The sequence below is a fragment of the Geotrypetes seraphini genome, chromosome 7, assembly GCF_902459505.1.
Source record: "Geotrypetes seraphini chromosome 7, aGeoSer1.1, whole genome shotgun sequence".
In the NCBI taxonomy this organism is placed as follows: domain Eukaryota; kingdom Metazoa; phylum Chordata; class Amphibia; order Gymnophiona; family Dermophiidae; genus Geotrypetes; species Geotrypetes seraphini.
The window spans coordinates 129,284,595-129,300,617 of record NC_047090.1 but is presented as its reverse complement, the minus strand read 5'-3'; the positions used below and the strand labels follow the sequence as shown (position 1 = coordinate 129,300,617).

At 44.2% G+C, this 16,023-nt stretch overlaps 1 protein-coding gene across 3 annotated transcripts in view; it reads right to left on the bottom strand.

Annotated features, from left to right (window-relative positions):
• Positions 1-16,023, bottom strand: part of FANCM (FA complementation group M) — a 137,024-nt gene that overhangs the window by 65,907 nt on the left and 55,094 nt on the right. For 2 of the 3 annotated variants that reach the window (XM_033951615.1, XM_033951618.1), the window contains exons 10-13: positions 14,091-14,297; positions 12,223-12,460; positions 5,159-5,310; positions 4,443-4,595 (exon numbers count right to left, since the gene is read on the bottom strand). In XM_033951615.1, coding sequence (XP_033807506.1) covers positions 4,443-4,595; positions 5,159-5,310; positions 12,223-12,460; positions 14,091-14,297 — 750 coding nt within the window. The remainder of the gene's footprint in view (positions 1-4,442; positions 4,596-5,158; positions 5,311-12,222; positions 12,461-14,090; positions 14,298-16,023) is intronic. The other variant, XM_033951616.1, reaches the window with a different exon arrangement.

Here is a 16,023-nt window from a genome sequence, read left to right as displayed (position 1 = left end):
GGACAGACAGAGGAGATAGTGACCCAACAGAACCCAGAGGAAAATCTAGCGGATCGCGACACGGACCTGAGACCAGAGAGACAACCAAGAAAGGGGAAGTCTGCAATTGTAGTGGGAGACTCAATCCTGAGAGAAGTGGACAGTCACATAGCAGGAGGGAGAGAGGACCGACTAGTGACATGTCTCCCGGGGGCGAGAACGAAGGACGTCATTGACAGAATAGAGAGAATCCTGGACGGAGCTGAAACAGAGGAGACAGCGGTGATAATCCACGTTGGAACCAACGACATCAGCAGGAGGAGCTACAACAGGACTACACTAACTGAGCAGTTCAGGATCCTGGGGAGGAAACTGAAGCTGAGGACAAGGAGGATAGCCTTCTCAGAGATCCTGCCAGTACCGAGGGCAGATGCTAAGAGACAGACCGAGCTGCAAGCAGTAAACGGTTGGCTGAGGAGATGGTGCGAAGAGGAGGGTTTCCACTTTGTATGGAACTGGACAACTTTTTGGGTGAAGAACAAGCTCTACAGGAGGGACGGACTGCACCTGAGCACGGCTGGGACGAGGTTGCTGGCACGCAACGTCCAGAGCAGCATAGACTTGGCTTTAAACTGAGGAGAAGGGGAAAGCCGACAGTCGACCTGACCTCGACACATCGGACCAAAGTATCAAACAAGGATACTGAACCAGAAATTTGTAAAAGAGGGCTCGGGACTGAGAGGGAATTTTTGGGAAAAGGACACAAGGGCGCAATGCAGGGAGCCAATGCACAAACGAACCTAGCAAGCAGAATTAAGAGAGAGCAACAGGAGCCAGAGGGTCATCCAAACATGGGGGAGCAGGCTGAGGACAACATAGACACACCGCAGGATGGGGATGAACACAACAAAGCTCGGGGGCTGGCAACCCATGAGGAGGTTGGCAGGGGCGCCAAACCACGAGGAAAACCAGCGGAAAAGGCAAACAACCAGGACTTAAATTGCCTATACACAAATGCTAGGAGCCTAAGAGCCAAAATGGGAGAACTAGAAGTCATAGCCAGTACAAAGGACCTGGACATAATAGGAGTCACAGAAACGTGGTGGACTGACGACAACAAATGGGATGTGGCCATACCAGGGTACAAACTCTACAAGAGGGACAGGACACACAAGAAGGGTGGAGGAATAGCGCTTTATATAAAGGACTCCATACCTTCAACCAGGATAGAAACAACAGTAAGGGCGGACGACTTGGAATCACTATGGATTAAGCTACCTGGAGGAGCTGGAGCAGACATAAAATTGGGCCTGTGCTATCGCCCACCTGGACAACCGGAAGCACTCGACCAGGACCTGGAGGCTGAGCTGAGGCAGATATGCAAAAGCGGAAGCGTGATGGTGATGGGAGACTTCAACTACCCTGGGATAGACTGGAGTATTGGACACACAAACTGCACAAGGGAGACCAAATTCCTGGAAACCACGAGGGACTGTTTCATGGAACAGCTGGTCACGGAACCAACACGGGGGGATGCAACTCTCGACCTAATCCTCAATGGGCTAGGGGGACCTGCAAAGGAGGTGGCGGTGCTAGAACCCCTAGGAAACAGCGATCACAACATGATCCAGTGCAAGCTGGAAATTGGACCATCAAAGGTGAAAAGATCCACAGCGACAGCACTCAACTTCAAAAAAGGGAATTATGATGGCATGAGGAAATTGGTGGGAAAGAAACTCAACGGTAGCGCAAGGAAGATGGAGTCTGTAGAAAAAGCCTGGTCCCTACTCAAGGGCACGGTGCAAGAGGCACAGAACCTGTACATCCCCAGATTCAGGAAGGGGTGCAAAAAAAACCGAACAAAAAACCCAGCGTGGATAACAACTGCGGTGAAAAAGGCGATAAGTGACAAGAAAGCATCGTTCAAAAAATGGAAAAAGGACCAAACAAAGGACAACCAAAAGGAGCACAAAGAACACCAAAGGGAGTGTCACCATGTGGTTAGAAAAGCTAAAAGAGAATATGAGGAGAGACTGGCGGGGGAAGCAAGAAACTTCAAATCGTTCTTCAGATATGTGAAGGGGAAGCAACCGGCAAGGGAAGAAGTGGGGCCATTGGATGATGGAGACAAAAAAGAAGTGGTAAAAGAGGAAAAAGAGATAGCAGACAGGTTAAATAAGTTCTTCACGTCAGTCTTCACGAGGGAGGACACATCCAATATTCCGGAACCGGAGGACATCGTAAATGGGGATCGGGATGAAAAGCTGGTCCAACTAGAGGTAAGCCAAGAGGATGTCCTCAGGCAGATAGACAGACTAAAGAGCGACAAATCGCCAGGTCCGGACGGCATTCACCCAAGGGTACTCAAGGAACTAAGGAACGTAATAGCAGAGCCACTTCGCCAAATATGTAACCTATCCTTAAAAACTGGAGAGATCCCGGAGGATTGGAAAATTGCAAATGTCACACCCATCTTCAAGAAGGGTTCAAGGGGGGACCCGGGGAACTACAGGCCGGTGAGCTTGACCTCGGTCCCGGGAAAAATGATGGAAGCACTGAGGACAGTATCTGTGAACACATAGAAAACAATGGACAGCTAAAGTCGAGCCAGCACGGCTTCTGCAAGGGTAGGTCATGCCTCACAAACTTATTGTACTTCTTTGAGGGGGTAAACAGACAGGTGGATAAAGGGGAATCCATCGACATCATTTACCTTGACTTTCAAAAAGCCTTTGACAAGGTACCGCACGAAAGACTGCTTAAAAAGCTGTGGAGACACGGGGTGCAAGGGGAGGTCCACCGATGGATCAAAAACTGGCTGGCAGACAGAAAACAGAGGGTTGGAGTGAAGGGCCATTACTCAGACTGGCATGGGGTCACGAGCGGAGTTCCGCAGGGGTCGGTGCTGGGACCGCTCCTGTTCAATATATTTATTAATGACCTGGAGGCGGGAACAAATTGCGAAGTTATTAAATTTGCGGATGACACCAAACTCTACCGCAGGGTTGAAACCATGGAAGACTGCGAAGATCTGCAAAGGGACCTAACGACGCTAGAAGAATTGGCCAAAAAATGGCAAATGAACTTTAACGTAGGGAAATGCAAGGTCATGCATGTAGGGAAAAAGAACCCAATGTTCAGCTACAAAATGGGAGGATCACTGCTAGGGGTAAGTAACCTTGAAAGAGACCTGGGAGTGATGGTGGACACGTCTTTGAAGGCGTTGGCACAGTGCGCCACAGCCTCAAGAAAAGCAAACAAAATGTTGGGTATCATTAAGAAGGGTATCACGATCAGGACAAAGGAGGTCATCCTGCCACTGTATCGTGCAATGGTGCGACCGCATCTGGAGTACTGTATCCAGTATTGGTCGCCATACCTCAAAAAGGACATGGCGGTACTTGAGGGAGTCCAGAGAAGAGCAACTAAACTGATAAGAGGTATGGAAAACCTCTCATATACTGACAGACTGAAAAAGCTGGGGCTGTTCTCCCTGGAAAAGCGGAGACTTAGAGGAGACATGATAGAAACCTTCAAGATCCTGAAGGGTATAGAAAAAGTAGACAGGGACAGATTTTTCAGATTATGGGGAACCACATGTACAAGGGGGCACTCGGAAAAATTAAAAGGAGACAGGTTTAAAACAAATGCCAGAAAGTTCTTTTTCACCCAGAGGGTGGTGGACACATGGAACGCGCTTCCGGAGGCTGTGATAGGCCGGAGCACGTTACAAGGCTTCAAAGAAGGTTTGGATAGGTTCCTAGAGGATAAAGGAATTGAGGGGTATAGATAAGAGTAGCGGTAGGTTATAGGGATAGTCTGGGACCATTGCTCAGGCAATGGGCCTGATGGGCCACCGCAGGAGCGGACCGCTGGGCGAGATGGACCTCTGGTCTGCCTCAGCGGAGGCAACTTCTTATGTTCTTATCTCTTCTTCCTCATTCAGATAATTTTTGAAGTAAAACTATTTAGGTTCCTTTTTGTTTACCCTTTCAAGGCACTTTTTTTTTTTTAAATATAGTTCCTGCTTTATAGTTAGTGGAAACAATTACATTTCAGTAATTTTATTCCTCATTGCAGCAAACAGTGATTTAAAGGAGCACTGGGCCCTGACATCTGAAGAATTTGAAGTATGGGACAGATTGTACAGAATACAAGACGATGATGGCATAAAAAATGTAAAACTGCCCCAGGTTCACTTTGAACCACCTAACTACTCGTATTATATCTGGGCAGAGAACCACCTAACTACTCGTATTATATCTGATTACAGATTTGGAAGGTGCATAATTAAATCTAAAAATCCAGATCCCTGATACTTTCAAAGTGAACCTGGTGCAATTTTACATTTTATTCCATCATCGTTTTGTATTCTGTACAATATGTCCCATACTTCAAATTCTTCAGATGTCAGGGCCCAGTGCTCCAGATCCTAACAATAAACACAAACATGCAATGCCTACCTCCTCATGTCTCATCAATTCTATCTTCTCCATGATGCTAATAAAATTATTGCACCGATCTGAATGATCAACCATATGAGTAGGGAAAGGACGATTCTGCCAAACTTTCCATTCGCTCAGAGAGAGTTCATGAATGTTTTCACTACAAGATTCCTATATTTGAATAGGACAGAAGATGTTAGAACAAAAAACCTAACACACACACTTGTATATGCATGGAATAAAAATTAAACTTTTTTTAGTCGCGTAGTGGATAAGTTTCAGTCTATGTACTACTGTACCGAGATTTTAACATATTTTAAGAATAAGGCTTACTCAAAAGATCTAATTATGTTTACATCATATTAGGACTATTTAAGACATTATAAATTATCCCTTTGAACTGAACAATGGCCCTTGACATATTTGTTTAGCATCCCATAATCCAGACTAATATTTTACAACCTATTTATTTTATTTTTAGTACTTCTGAAAAATTCTGTTCTAATTCTTCTAGATAAACGAGGCCAGCCTGTGTTTCAGAAGCCATGTAGCAATCTTCAGCTAACTCCTATTGCATCTCTCTTGTAGCATAAAATTTTGAAAAGAAAACTTTCCAGGGAAATGATAAACTTTGAATGTGACTCACTGCATGAGAAAGATGGATACAAGATTATGCACATGATCTGGTGGGGAGAAGTAAATACAGCATGCAAAATTTTAAAGATTTAACTTACATCAATTTCTTCCATATCCCTGATACTTTCAAAGTGAACCTGGGGCAGTTTTACATTTTTTATGCCATCATCGTCTTGTATTCTGTACAATCTGTCCCATACTTCAAATTCTTCAGATGTCAGGGCCCAGTGCTCCTTTAAATCACTGTTTGCTGCAATGAGGAATAAAATTACTGAAATGTAATTGTTTCCACTAACTATAAAGCAGGAACTATATTAAAAAAAAAAAAAGTGCCTTGAAAGGGTAAACAAAAAGGAACCTAAATAGTTTCACTTAAAAAATTATCTGAATGAGGAAGAAGAGATGTCATCTGCTTATACAGCTATGATGGCCTGAAGCTTTGCTCTTGGCACAGAAAAATATTGTGGTAGTTGGCAAACTATTAGTGATGTCCCACCACCAAAATAGCATCTTAAAGGCACATTTACTAAAGTGTGGTACAATTTTCATTTACTGAGTAGAAAGTACAAAGCCTGTGAAATACTGAGAATATTTCCAGCATGTTCCCATACAATTATAACATAGAAAAACACTTTATAGTGTGATAAGTGCATCAGAATTTAGAGCAACAGTACCTAAGGGCAGTGGACAGTCTATGCCTGTTCCCTGTCCGTAAGCCTGTCACTTCTCATCCCCTAACAAGGAATGCAGTTAGCACATGAATTATGCTATCATGCCAGTATTGTTATGATTACAATGCTCATGCACTAACAGTAACCATACTAATTTGTACATTGTCTGATTAGTGAACTGTAGTAAACAAACCTCTTTGTACTCTAAACACTACTACAAGTTTGTGATCTTTACAAAATGGAAAACTGTAGATTTGATGGAATATTAATTATAATCTAGTCTTATACCCCACAATTGCCCCAGTGGAGTTCTATGCAGTTTATAGAAAGGGGTGGGGTTGGGGAAAGAGATTGGGACTGGTATACTGCCTTTTTGTAGTTATACAACCATACTAAAAATGGTTTACATACAGGTACTTCAAGCATTTTCAAGTTTATTAAAATTTTGATATACCATCCTATCATTTATTTCAAGGTGGTTTTACATTTTAAAATAGGGCAGAAACAGATAAAATAATTTAACATAACTTTAACAAAATAAACATACACGATTAGATAAAAACAATGACATACACGACTGGACAAACGGGTACGAGTGGAAAAAAAGGGGAGAACTACAATGATGAAAGAAAAGTAAGATATTAAAGGTATAAACAAAAGGGTGGGGTTAAAAACAAGTAAGTCCAATAGAAGTGGACTGTCCTAGTGGGCTCACAATCTAGCTAACATACCTGGGGCAGTGGAGGGTAAGTGACTTGCCAAGGTCACAAGGAGCAACACGGAGTTTGAACCCAGGTGCTGAGGCTGTAGCTCTAACCACTACACCAACCATTGGGTATTCACAGGAATTACAATTTAAACGTAATAAAACCAATCAATTTCTTGCTAATATATACGTTGTGAATAGAAAAGATTTAAGAAGTTTAAAAAATACAGCATAACTACCGTATTTTCACATAGATAACGCGCACCCGTGTAAAATGCGCACACAGGTATAGCGCGCGAAAAACACAAATTTATGTACAGAAATTTTTATATACCGCGCACACCCGTATACCGCGCATGCTGCCCAACTCTCCCGTCGCTGCCCGACTCTCCTTTCACCCGCCCCGACTCTCCTCTGGCCACCCCGAATCTCCTTTCGCCCGCCCCGACTCTCCTGTCCCCCTTGAAGTCCTGTCCCCACCCTGAAAACCTGATGCCCCCCCCGACGTCCGATTCACCACCCCCCTCGCAGGACCGCACACACCCCCACCCCGAAGGACCGCTCGCACGCACCCGCACCCCCACCCCGAAGGACCACTCGCACGCACTCCCACCCGCACCCCCACCCTGAAAGACCGCTCGCACCCCCACAGCCTCCCGACCCCCCCCCCATCATGTAGAAGCTCCTACCGGTGTCCTGCTGCTTCCTCTTGGCGGTCCCGACTCCCTGACACGATCGGGGCAAGAGGGAGCTCAAGCCCTCTTGCCCCCCCCCGACTCCCCGACACATCGGGCAAAAGGGAGCCCAAGCCCTCTTACCCCGCCGACTCCCCAACTCCCCAACAATATCGGGTCAGGAGGGAGCCCAAGTCCTCCTGGCCCTGGCGACCCCCCCCCTGCTAGTTGTTCGGGCCAGGAGGGAGCCCAAACCCTCCTGGCCACGGCGACCCCCTCCCCCCACCCCGCACTACATTACGGGCAGGAGGGATCCCAGGCCCTCCTGCCCTCGACGCAAACCCCCCTCCCCCCAACGACCGCCCCCCCAGCCGGCCCGCGACCCCCCTGGCCATCCCCCACGACACCTCCACCCCCCTTCCCCGTACCTTTGTGTAGTTGGCCGGACAGACGGGAGCCAAACCCGCCTGTCCGGCAGGCAGCCAACGACAGAATGAGGCCGGATTGGCCCATCCGTCCCAAAGCTCCGCCTACTGGTGAGGCCTAAGGCGCCTGGGCCAATCAGAATAGGCCCGGGAGCCTTAGGTCCCTCCTGGGGGCGGGGCCTTGGGCACATGGTCGGGTTGGGCCCATGTGCCTCAGGCCCCGCTCCCAGGTGGGACCTAAGGCTCCCGGGCCTATTCTGATTGGCCCAGGCGCCTTAGGCCTCACCAGTAGGCAGAGCTTTGGGACGGATGGGCCAATCCGGCCTCATTCCGTCGTTGGCTGCCTGCCGGACAGGCGAGTTTGACTCCCGTCTGTCCGGCCAACTACACAAAGGTACGGGGAAGGCGGGTCGTGGGGGTCGGCCAGGGGAGTCGCGGGTCGGCTGGGGGGGCGGTCGGAGGTTCTTGGGGGGGGCGGTCATTGGGGGGGGGGGGGTTTGCGTCGAGGGCAGGAGGGCCTGGGATCCCTCCTGCCCGTAATGTAATGCGGGGTGGGGGTAGGGGGTCGCCGTGGCCAGGAGGGTTTGGGCTCCCTCCTGGCCCGAACAACTAGCGGGGGGGGGGGGGGGGTCGCCAGGGCCAGGAGAACTTGGGCTCCCTCCTGGCCCGATATTGTCGGGGAGTCGGCGGGGCAAGAGGGCTTAGGCTCCCTTTTGCCCCGATCGTGTCGGGGAGTTGGGGGGGGGGGCAAGAGGGCCTGAGCTCCCTCTTGCCCCGATCATGTCGGGGGTGCCGCAGTTGGTTGGGGCAAGAGGGCTTGAGCTCCCTCTTTCCCTGATCGTGTCGGGTGTCGAGACCGCCAAGAGGAAGCAGCAGGACACCGGTAGGAGCTTCTACATGATGGGGGGGGGGGGTCGGGAGGCTGTGGGTGTGCGAGCGGTCCTTCAGGGTGGGGGTGCGGGTGCGTGCGAGCAGTCCTTCGGGGTGGGGGTGCGAGTGGTCCTGCGGGGGGGGGGGTGAATCGGACGTCGGGGGGGGAACTATGTAAAAAAAATTTTGTACAACGCGCTCACGCATATAACGCGCAAGGGTGTGCGCGGTACGTAAAAACCACGTATAACGCGCGCGTTATATGCAAGAAAATACGGTACATGTCATCCTAATTCTTATTTAACTTGATTCTACCATCTAACAGTTAATGTTGAAAAATAGCTGAACAAACAAATTTATAAACATCTTTTGGATAAGGATATGACAGCTTAAAAAGCGTCTTGACATTCTCAATTTATTGCAATCTGATAACAGAATCAAATTCTGAATATAGGCTGGAGTCTCCCCATATAAAGTGAGAAAACCAAAATACAAATAGCTTAAAAATTGACCTTGTTTCCATTGGAGATCAATGTAACTTAATAAGCAAAGGTGCTATTCTTTTATACTTTGATTTTGAATAGACCAATCTAGCTGTGATATTTTGCAGCAATTGAAGTTTACTCTTAGCATTGACACTACAGCCTATATACATCAGATTACATAGTCTGTGACAGAATCAAGGATAGTACTAATCGGAAAACTATCTTGTTGAAAACAATCTCTCACCCTCCTCAATTTTCTTAATATCCCAAATACCTTCCTGACAATGCCCTTAATATGATGGAACAAAACTCATGAATATGACAACCCCAATATTTTAAAATGTATATCCATTTTAAATATCTGATTATCCACTTAATTGAGGACTAAGATCAATATTGTATGCCATGCCTAATACCAAGAATTTGGTTTTCTCTTTATTTAAATTTCAGGTGATGAATGCTTGTCCATTGTTCTATTACCTGAAAACTTTTTTTAACTTCCTCAATATTCCCAATAAATCTAAAAATAAATTTAGATAATGATGCAATCAGCATAAGTGAAACAGTGGATTTCCAATTCTAAAGTAGAGCGACCAAGATAATAAATAGGATGGAGCTTGTAACGTATGAAGAGGTACTAAAAAGTTCTCAACCCAACCAAGAAGGTAGTAACATGGTTATTCCACATATTTACCCCCTAAGTTCAACACACTTAGCACATCATGCCTGAAATTTCTATAGCCCTTCCAAAAAATATTCTGATATCTGGTCAATGAAATACTGCTTCGCTGCTGCAACTGCCTCTGAATCACTTAAAAATTGTCACCCTTCCAAACTCTTTTTAAGGTTTAGAAACAGAAAATTGTCAGATGGAGCAAGATCTGGTGAGTAAGGTGGATGGTCTATGCATTGAAAAACTCTTTACTGCATCAAAACTGTTTTGCCAGTCTTGTGAGCAGGTGATTTGCCTTGCAAAAAGAACTCCTTTCCACAGTTTCCCTCTCTTTTTTCTTTTGATGTTTCCTTTAAATTGGCACAAGTTACAGTAGTATTCTGCATTAACTGTTTGGCCCCTTGGAAGATAGTCATTACAACACTTTCCTGACCCAGAACACTGTGAACAAGCAAAAGAACACCACCTCACCTAGGGATATAGACAGTCTAACAAAAGACAAGGGAGATATCTTTTCAACCAATTATAAAAGTCTTTATTCAAAAACTGTTGTCCCAACAAGGATCCTAGTTTCACGTATTGAAGACACTTTCCTCAAAGGAAACTTATATGAAGTACTCAAAAGAATACCAAAGTAAAGCACTCTTGAAGATGCTGAAAGCAGCTTTCAGATGTGCACATCAATGATCAATGGAGACTGCTCTGAAGAAAAGGATGTTACCAATGGTGAGCCTCAAAGTTCTGTTCCTGGGCCTGTTCTTTTTAACATTTTTATAAGCGATATTGCGGATGATACCAAAATCTGCAACAGAGTAGACACCCAGGATGGTGTGAATAACGAAGACCTAGCGAAGCTTAAAGAATGGTCTGAAATTTGGCCGCTAAAATGTAATGCTAAGAAATGCAAGGTCATGCATTTGGGCTAAAAAGCCCAAGGGCATGGTACAGTTTAGGGGGTGAAGAACTTATATGTACGACAGAAGAGCGGGACTTGGGTGTGATTGTATGTGATGATCTTAAGGTGGCCAAACAGGTTGAAAAGGTGATGGCAAAAGCTAGAAGAATGATAGGGTGCATAGGGAAAGGTACGGCCAGTGGGGAAAAGGAGGCATTGTTGCCCCTCTATAAGACTCTGGTGAGATCTCATTTAGAATATTATGTACAATTCTGGAGACCGTGCCTTTAAAAAGATAAGAGGATGGAATCGGTCCAGAGAAAGGCTATTAAAAAGTGTGTGGTCTTCGTCATAAGGCGTATGGGGACAGACTTAAAGTTGTTGGGTTTTTTTAGGTGTTTATATACCGCTTATCAAGGTTATGTAAGCAGTTTTACAATCAGGTACTCAAGCATTTTCCCTATCTGTCCAGGTGGGCTCACAATCAATCTAATGTACCCGGGGCTATGGAGGACTAAGTGACTTGCCCAGGGTCACAAGGAGCAGCTTGGGGTTTGAACCCACAACCCCAGAGTGCCGAGGCTGTAGGTCCAACCACCATGCCACACACTCCTCCACATCTCAATATGTATACTTTGGAGGAAAGGCGGGAGAGAAGAGATATGATAAGAGACATTTAAATGTGCACGAGTCGAGTCTCTTTCATTTGAAAGGAAGCTCTAGAATGAGAGGGTATAGATAGGATGAAGTTAAGAGGTGATAGGCTCAGGAGTAATCTAAGGAAATACTTTTTTTACAGAAAGGGTGGTAGATGCATGGAACAGTCTCTCAGAAGAGGTGTTGGAGACAGACACTGTCTGAATTCAAGAAAGTGTGGGATAGCCATGTGGGATCTCTTAGAGAGAGGAAGAGATAATGGTTACTGCAGATGGGCAGACTGGATGGGCTATTTGGCCTTTATCTGCCATCATGTTTCTATATTTCAACCCAGTCCTTGGGACTGGAGGGAGCTGCCCGCCAGAGTCCTCCTGAGCTGCGATGGCCCAGCTGCGAGGGAGCAGAGCAAGTTGGGTCAGTATGGGAGACTCGCTCCGCTCCCCCAACACTGACAGCTAATCACGGCATCTACTCCATAGAGTCCTAAGATGGCCAAATTTAAAACCATCAGGCAGCTCCACAAACTGCAGGAAGCTGCCTCTGGAGTCCTCCTGGACCACGGTGGCCTAGCTGCGAGGAAGCGGAGCAAGTAAGGGCAGGCATGGGAGAGTTGCTCCGCCCCTGATGCTGATGGCCAATCGCAGTACCCATTTAGGGCGACGCACCCAACGTCACACCACAACTCTCTGCCTAAGGCGCAAGCCAAAGTTGCGCTTCTTAGCACAGTGAACTAGAAAACTGTGAACCACAGAAACCACCAAAACCTCGAGAAATTATAACCAAAATTAACATTCTTCACCCCAGCAAACCACATCAAAAAGGTAAAAAGAGCAAACTACCAGAACACACAGTGAGTACTACCTGCAACTATCTACTACCTAGACCTTTTCCATTCCATTGAAACTTTGATTCATGTCCTTCTTTCTATCAATCTGCATGCCCAAGTTAGCTGCTTAAACTCCCTGTTCTGAGATTGTCAGCTCTACAGAGAAAGACTCCTTATAAAACAGCTGTTCCATTAAGTATTAACAGATGTGACAGTTTTGTATATATGTTAGTGATACTTTTAACTCTTTACTAAGCACATAGAATAAGTAAATTCTTACCAGGTCCATTGTGAAACAGAGATGATTTATTACACACTGTGCTCAACCTCCTGTCTTTAGGATTTTGCCTGGAATTGTCTTTGGGCTCAAAAATCTTTTGGGTGATATACATTTTGTGCACTTTTGGGTTCAAGCCATCAGGCACCATACGTGGACTATGAGGATGAAGACGGATTTTATTATTGCTTAAAATTGCTTTGTAAATGCTTTTTTTGTTGCTTTGACTTTGATTGTAAGTCTGTAAAAGAAAAATTGCAATAAAAAAAGCAGAAAGTAACAACATTATCAACCTATACGTAAAATTCACATGCCTCTTTTCAAATAAAATATGTATTATAGTTGTTTTAACCAAAGCAAATTTTTATATTGGTTTATGGTAAAACTTCTAGATGCCACAGCATCAGGATAAAAAGATAAATATAAATTTAAACAAAACAATTATATTGCTGCTGTTCTGAATGTCTTGCTGATATTATTGCTACTACTATATACTGCTGCAATTGATAGAGCAGTGGAGATTGAATTTCAAAAAGTACCTATTTCAAAAAGTACCTAACAATGGTAAAATTAAAAACAAAAATAGAGTCAAACAAGGAAAGCCAGATTAAGAATCTAGTTAGAAGTATTTTTAAAATACTGACTTGACTGTTCTTTCAATACTCATCTTTATTTCAAGCTCTCATCGCTTCTGAATTATAATTACATTCTAGTCCATTGCTTAAACTAAATTTTCACTTGTAATATTTCGTGAAAATACTTCATCCTCCTAGAAAACAGTATAACCCCAACCTTGACTAACCTAGTAATAAACTCGGTCTCTTACCCTATTCAACCCACACTAAAACTCCTCGGAATACTGATTGACAGAGGCTGTACCATGCAACCACAAATCAACAAAATAATAAAAACATCATTCAAAACCATGAGAAACCTAAGACAAGTCCGAAAATTCTTCAACAGAAAACAAATCCAACTAGTGGTTCAATCACTAATCCTAGGCCTAATAGACTACTGCAACATACTATATCTCCCCTGCCCTGCAACCAGGATAAAACAACTTCAAACAATACAAAACACAGCCCTAAGACTTATCTATTTATTGAAAAAATACGACCACAACACAGAAGCATACCTCGACTCACACTGGCTCCCAATACAAGCCAGAGTATACTTCAAATTCCACTGCCTACTATTCAAAGCTATAAACGGAGACAGCCCTACCTACTGGAACAATCGACTAACTCAATCCACCTCAACCAGACACAGGAGAACCCACACAATATTCACACACTCACCAACCAAAAATGTCAAACGAAGAAAAATGTCTGATAACCTACTTGCCACCAGAGCAGCGAAACTGGACCGACAATTCATCGATCTGCTGACTTCAACCACAGACTACAGAACCTTCAAAAAAAAAAATCCCCAAAAACCTTACTCTTCAAAAAATTCATAAAACCAATGTAACACGACCAAACAGGTTCTGAACACCTCCTGCAATTACCAAATACTTCTTAGCAAAATAGAAAAGGTTCTAAATATTCCTTAAGTAATATCTTAACAATATGTACTTAATATCATAACAATTCTTATGTAATCCGCCTTGAACCACAAGGTAAAGGTGGAATAGAAATCACTAATGTAATGTAAAATAAGCTATCAGAATTATACCACAAATACACATACAAACAATAACCTCTCAGATAAAAAGAAAGCAAGCTGATTTAACTTAGAAATATAGTAGTGAAAACTAAAATACTAGAACAGATAAAACCGATTAACTGGCCACCTAGAACACCAACTTTATTTTTACTCCATTTGATTAGCTGATGAATAAAAGTGAAATTTTACAGAATTATAAAACTTACTCGTTCTTCTCGTCCCTCTGTAAGAATAACTGCAATGCTTCCTTGCCGCTTCCGTCCAGTTCGACCCATTCGTTGTACTAACCGAATTGGACTTTTCTGAGCATCAAAACATATAATAAGATCAACTTCTCCAATATCTAAACCTTCTTCTCCAACGCATGTAGAGACCAGTGTATTGTAGCCACCATCGCGGAAGCGTTTTATAACCTAAACATGAAAGGTCATTTTTTTTAAAATTGACATTTCAGCTTTTCAGCTGCAATTTTATGTACACTTCTCCCTCCGTATCCACGGTTTCCATAGCTGCAGATTCGCTTATTCGCGATTTTTTGGCTGCTGACTCCGCCCCCTAATTTTTATCACTGAACCCGGCATTTCACATTGGAAACCGCTGCTCCTAGTGGTTTATGGCATTGTACGGAGCAAATCGCAGGTTGGGTTATTCACGGTTTATTATCTTTTTCAGGTCTATTTTACCAAAAAAATGAAAATAACATGCAAAAAGTTAACTTTTTTTGGTATTCACGGCTATGTTCTGCCCGCATCCCCCGCGAATTTGGAGGGAGAAGTGTAGTTTGCACAGCATAGGATCCAACTTTTGAAAATGATTGGGGGTGCTGAGCTCATAATTCACAAATTTCCCCTCACCCATCAAAGGAAAACAAACTACATCTGATAATGTATGACCAACCTGTATCTAAATGTCAAGAGCAGGACAGATAATGTAGACAAATCAAAAGCTAGGGTACTACCACTCTGTCCTTCCCCTGGCAGCTTGTCAGCATCATACCCTTTCTTTCCATTCATTTATAGTACTTTTCTCCAACCAGTCCCTCTCTTCCCTCAACTTATCTACACCAATTCTTTTCTCTCTATTTTTCCATTTTCCCCTAATTTCTTTTTTCCCTATCTCCTCCTTGTCCTCTTTCCCCTCACTCCAAATTGACCTCTTCCCCCACCCCTGCACTTTTTAATTTTTCTCCTCTTAAAGAGGCATACACTTCTCCCTCCGGATTCGCAGGTGATAGGGACAGAGCCGGACCGCGAATGGTGAAATACCACGAATATCTTATGGTCCGGCTGTGACCCACCCCCGCCTTCATCCCGGCCTTTCTAGCTTTTGGGGCAGGAACAATCTTCCTATGCTCCTGCCCCATGCAGATCACCAATAGGAAATGGCTGCCGTGAGTTCCCATAGTTTCTCGAGACTACGGCGGGAACTCACGGCAGCCATTTCCTATTGGCGATCTACATGGGGCAGGAGCGTAGGAAGATCGCTCCTGCCCCGAAAGCCTGCTAGACCACCAGGTGAGCCCCGGATGCCGGGGAGAAGGCTAAACTATGGGTTTTTTTTCTTTTTTTCCTCCTCCCCAAAAAAATCATGAATATGTGAAATCGCGATTGCCGAAACCGCGAATGGGGAGGGGGGAAGTGTAATTTGAGCCACTCAGCCTGAGCACAAACCCACTGTAGGTTCAAGAGACTATATCAAAAGCATCAAAAGTAAAGTGCACCATGTATTTTCTAGTTTCCAGCAGATCATTTGCTGGATGATAATAATTAAGATGCTGTGATGATATACATTGCTCAAAAGATGACATTTTTTGGATGAGCGATTTCAAATAAAATAATGACTGGTTAAAACCAAATATGTTATCTCTTAATATTCCTAAAACCAAGTCTCTTTTTCCCATGGAAAGATAATATTTAAATTACATCTCCAAATTACATCTTAGGTGTAACTATAGACAACCGACTCAACTTTCATTCACAAATAGGTTCTGTGGTAAGAAGCTGCTTTTACAGACTAGATCTCTGGCAAAAATCCTGGAACCATCATCAATTAATATTTTAATTCATTCACTTATCTCAAAAATAGATTATTGTAACTCCTTATATCATGGAATCTGTCAGAAAGATATCAGTTAATATA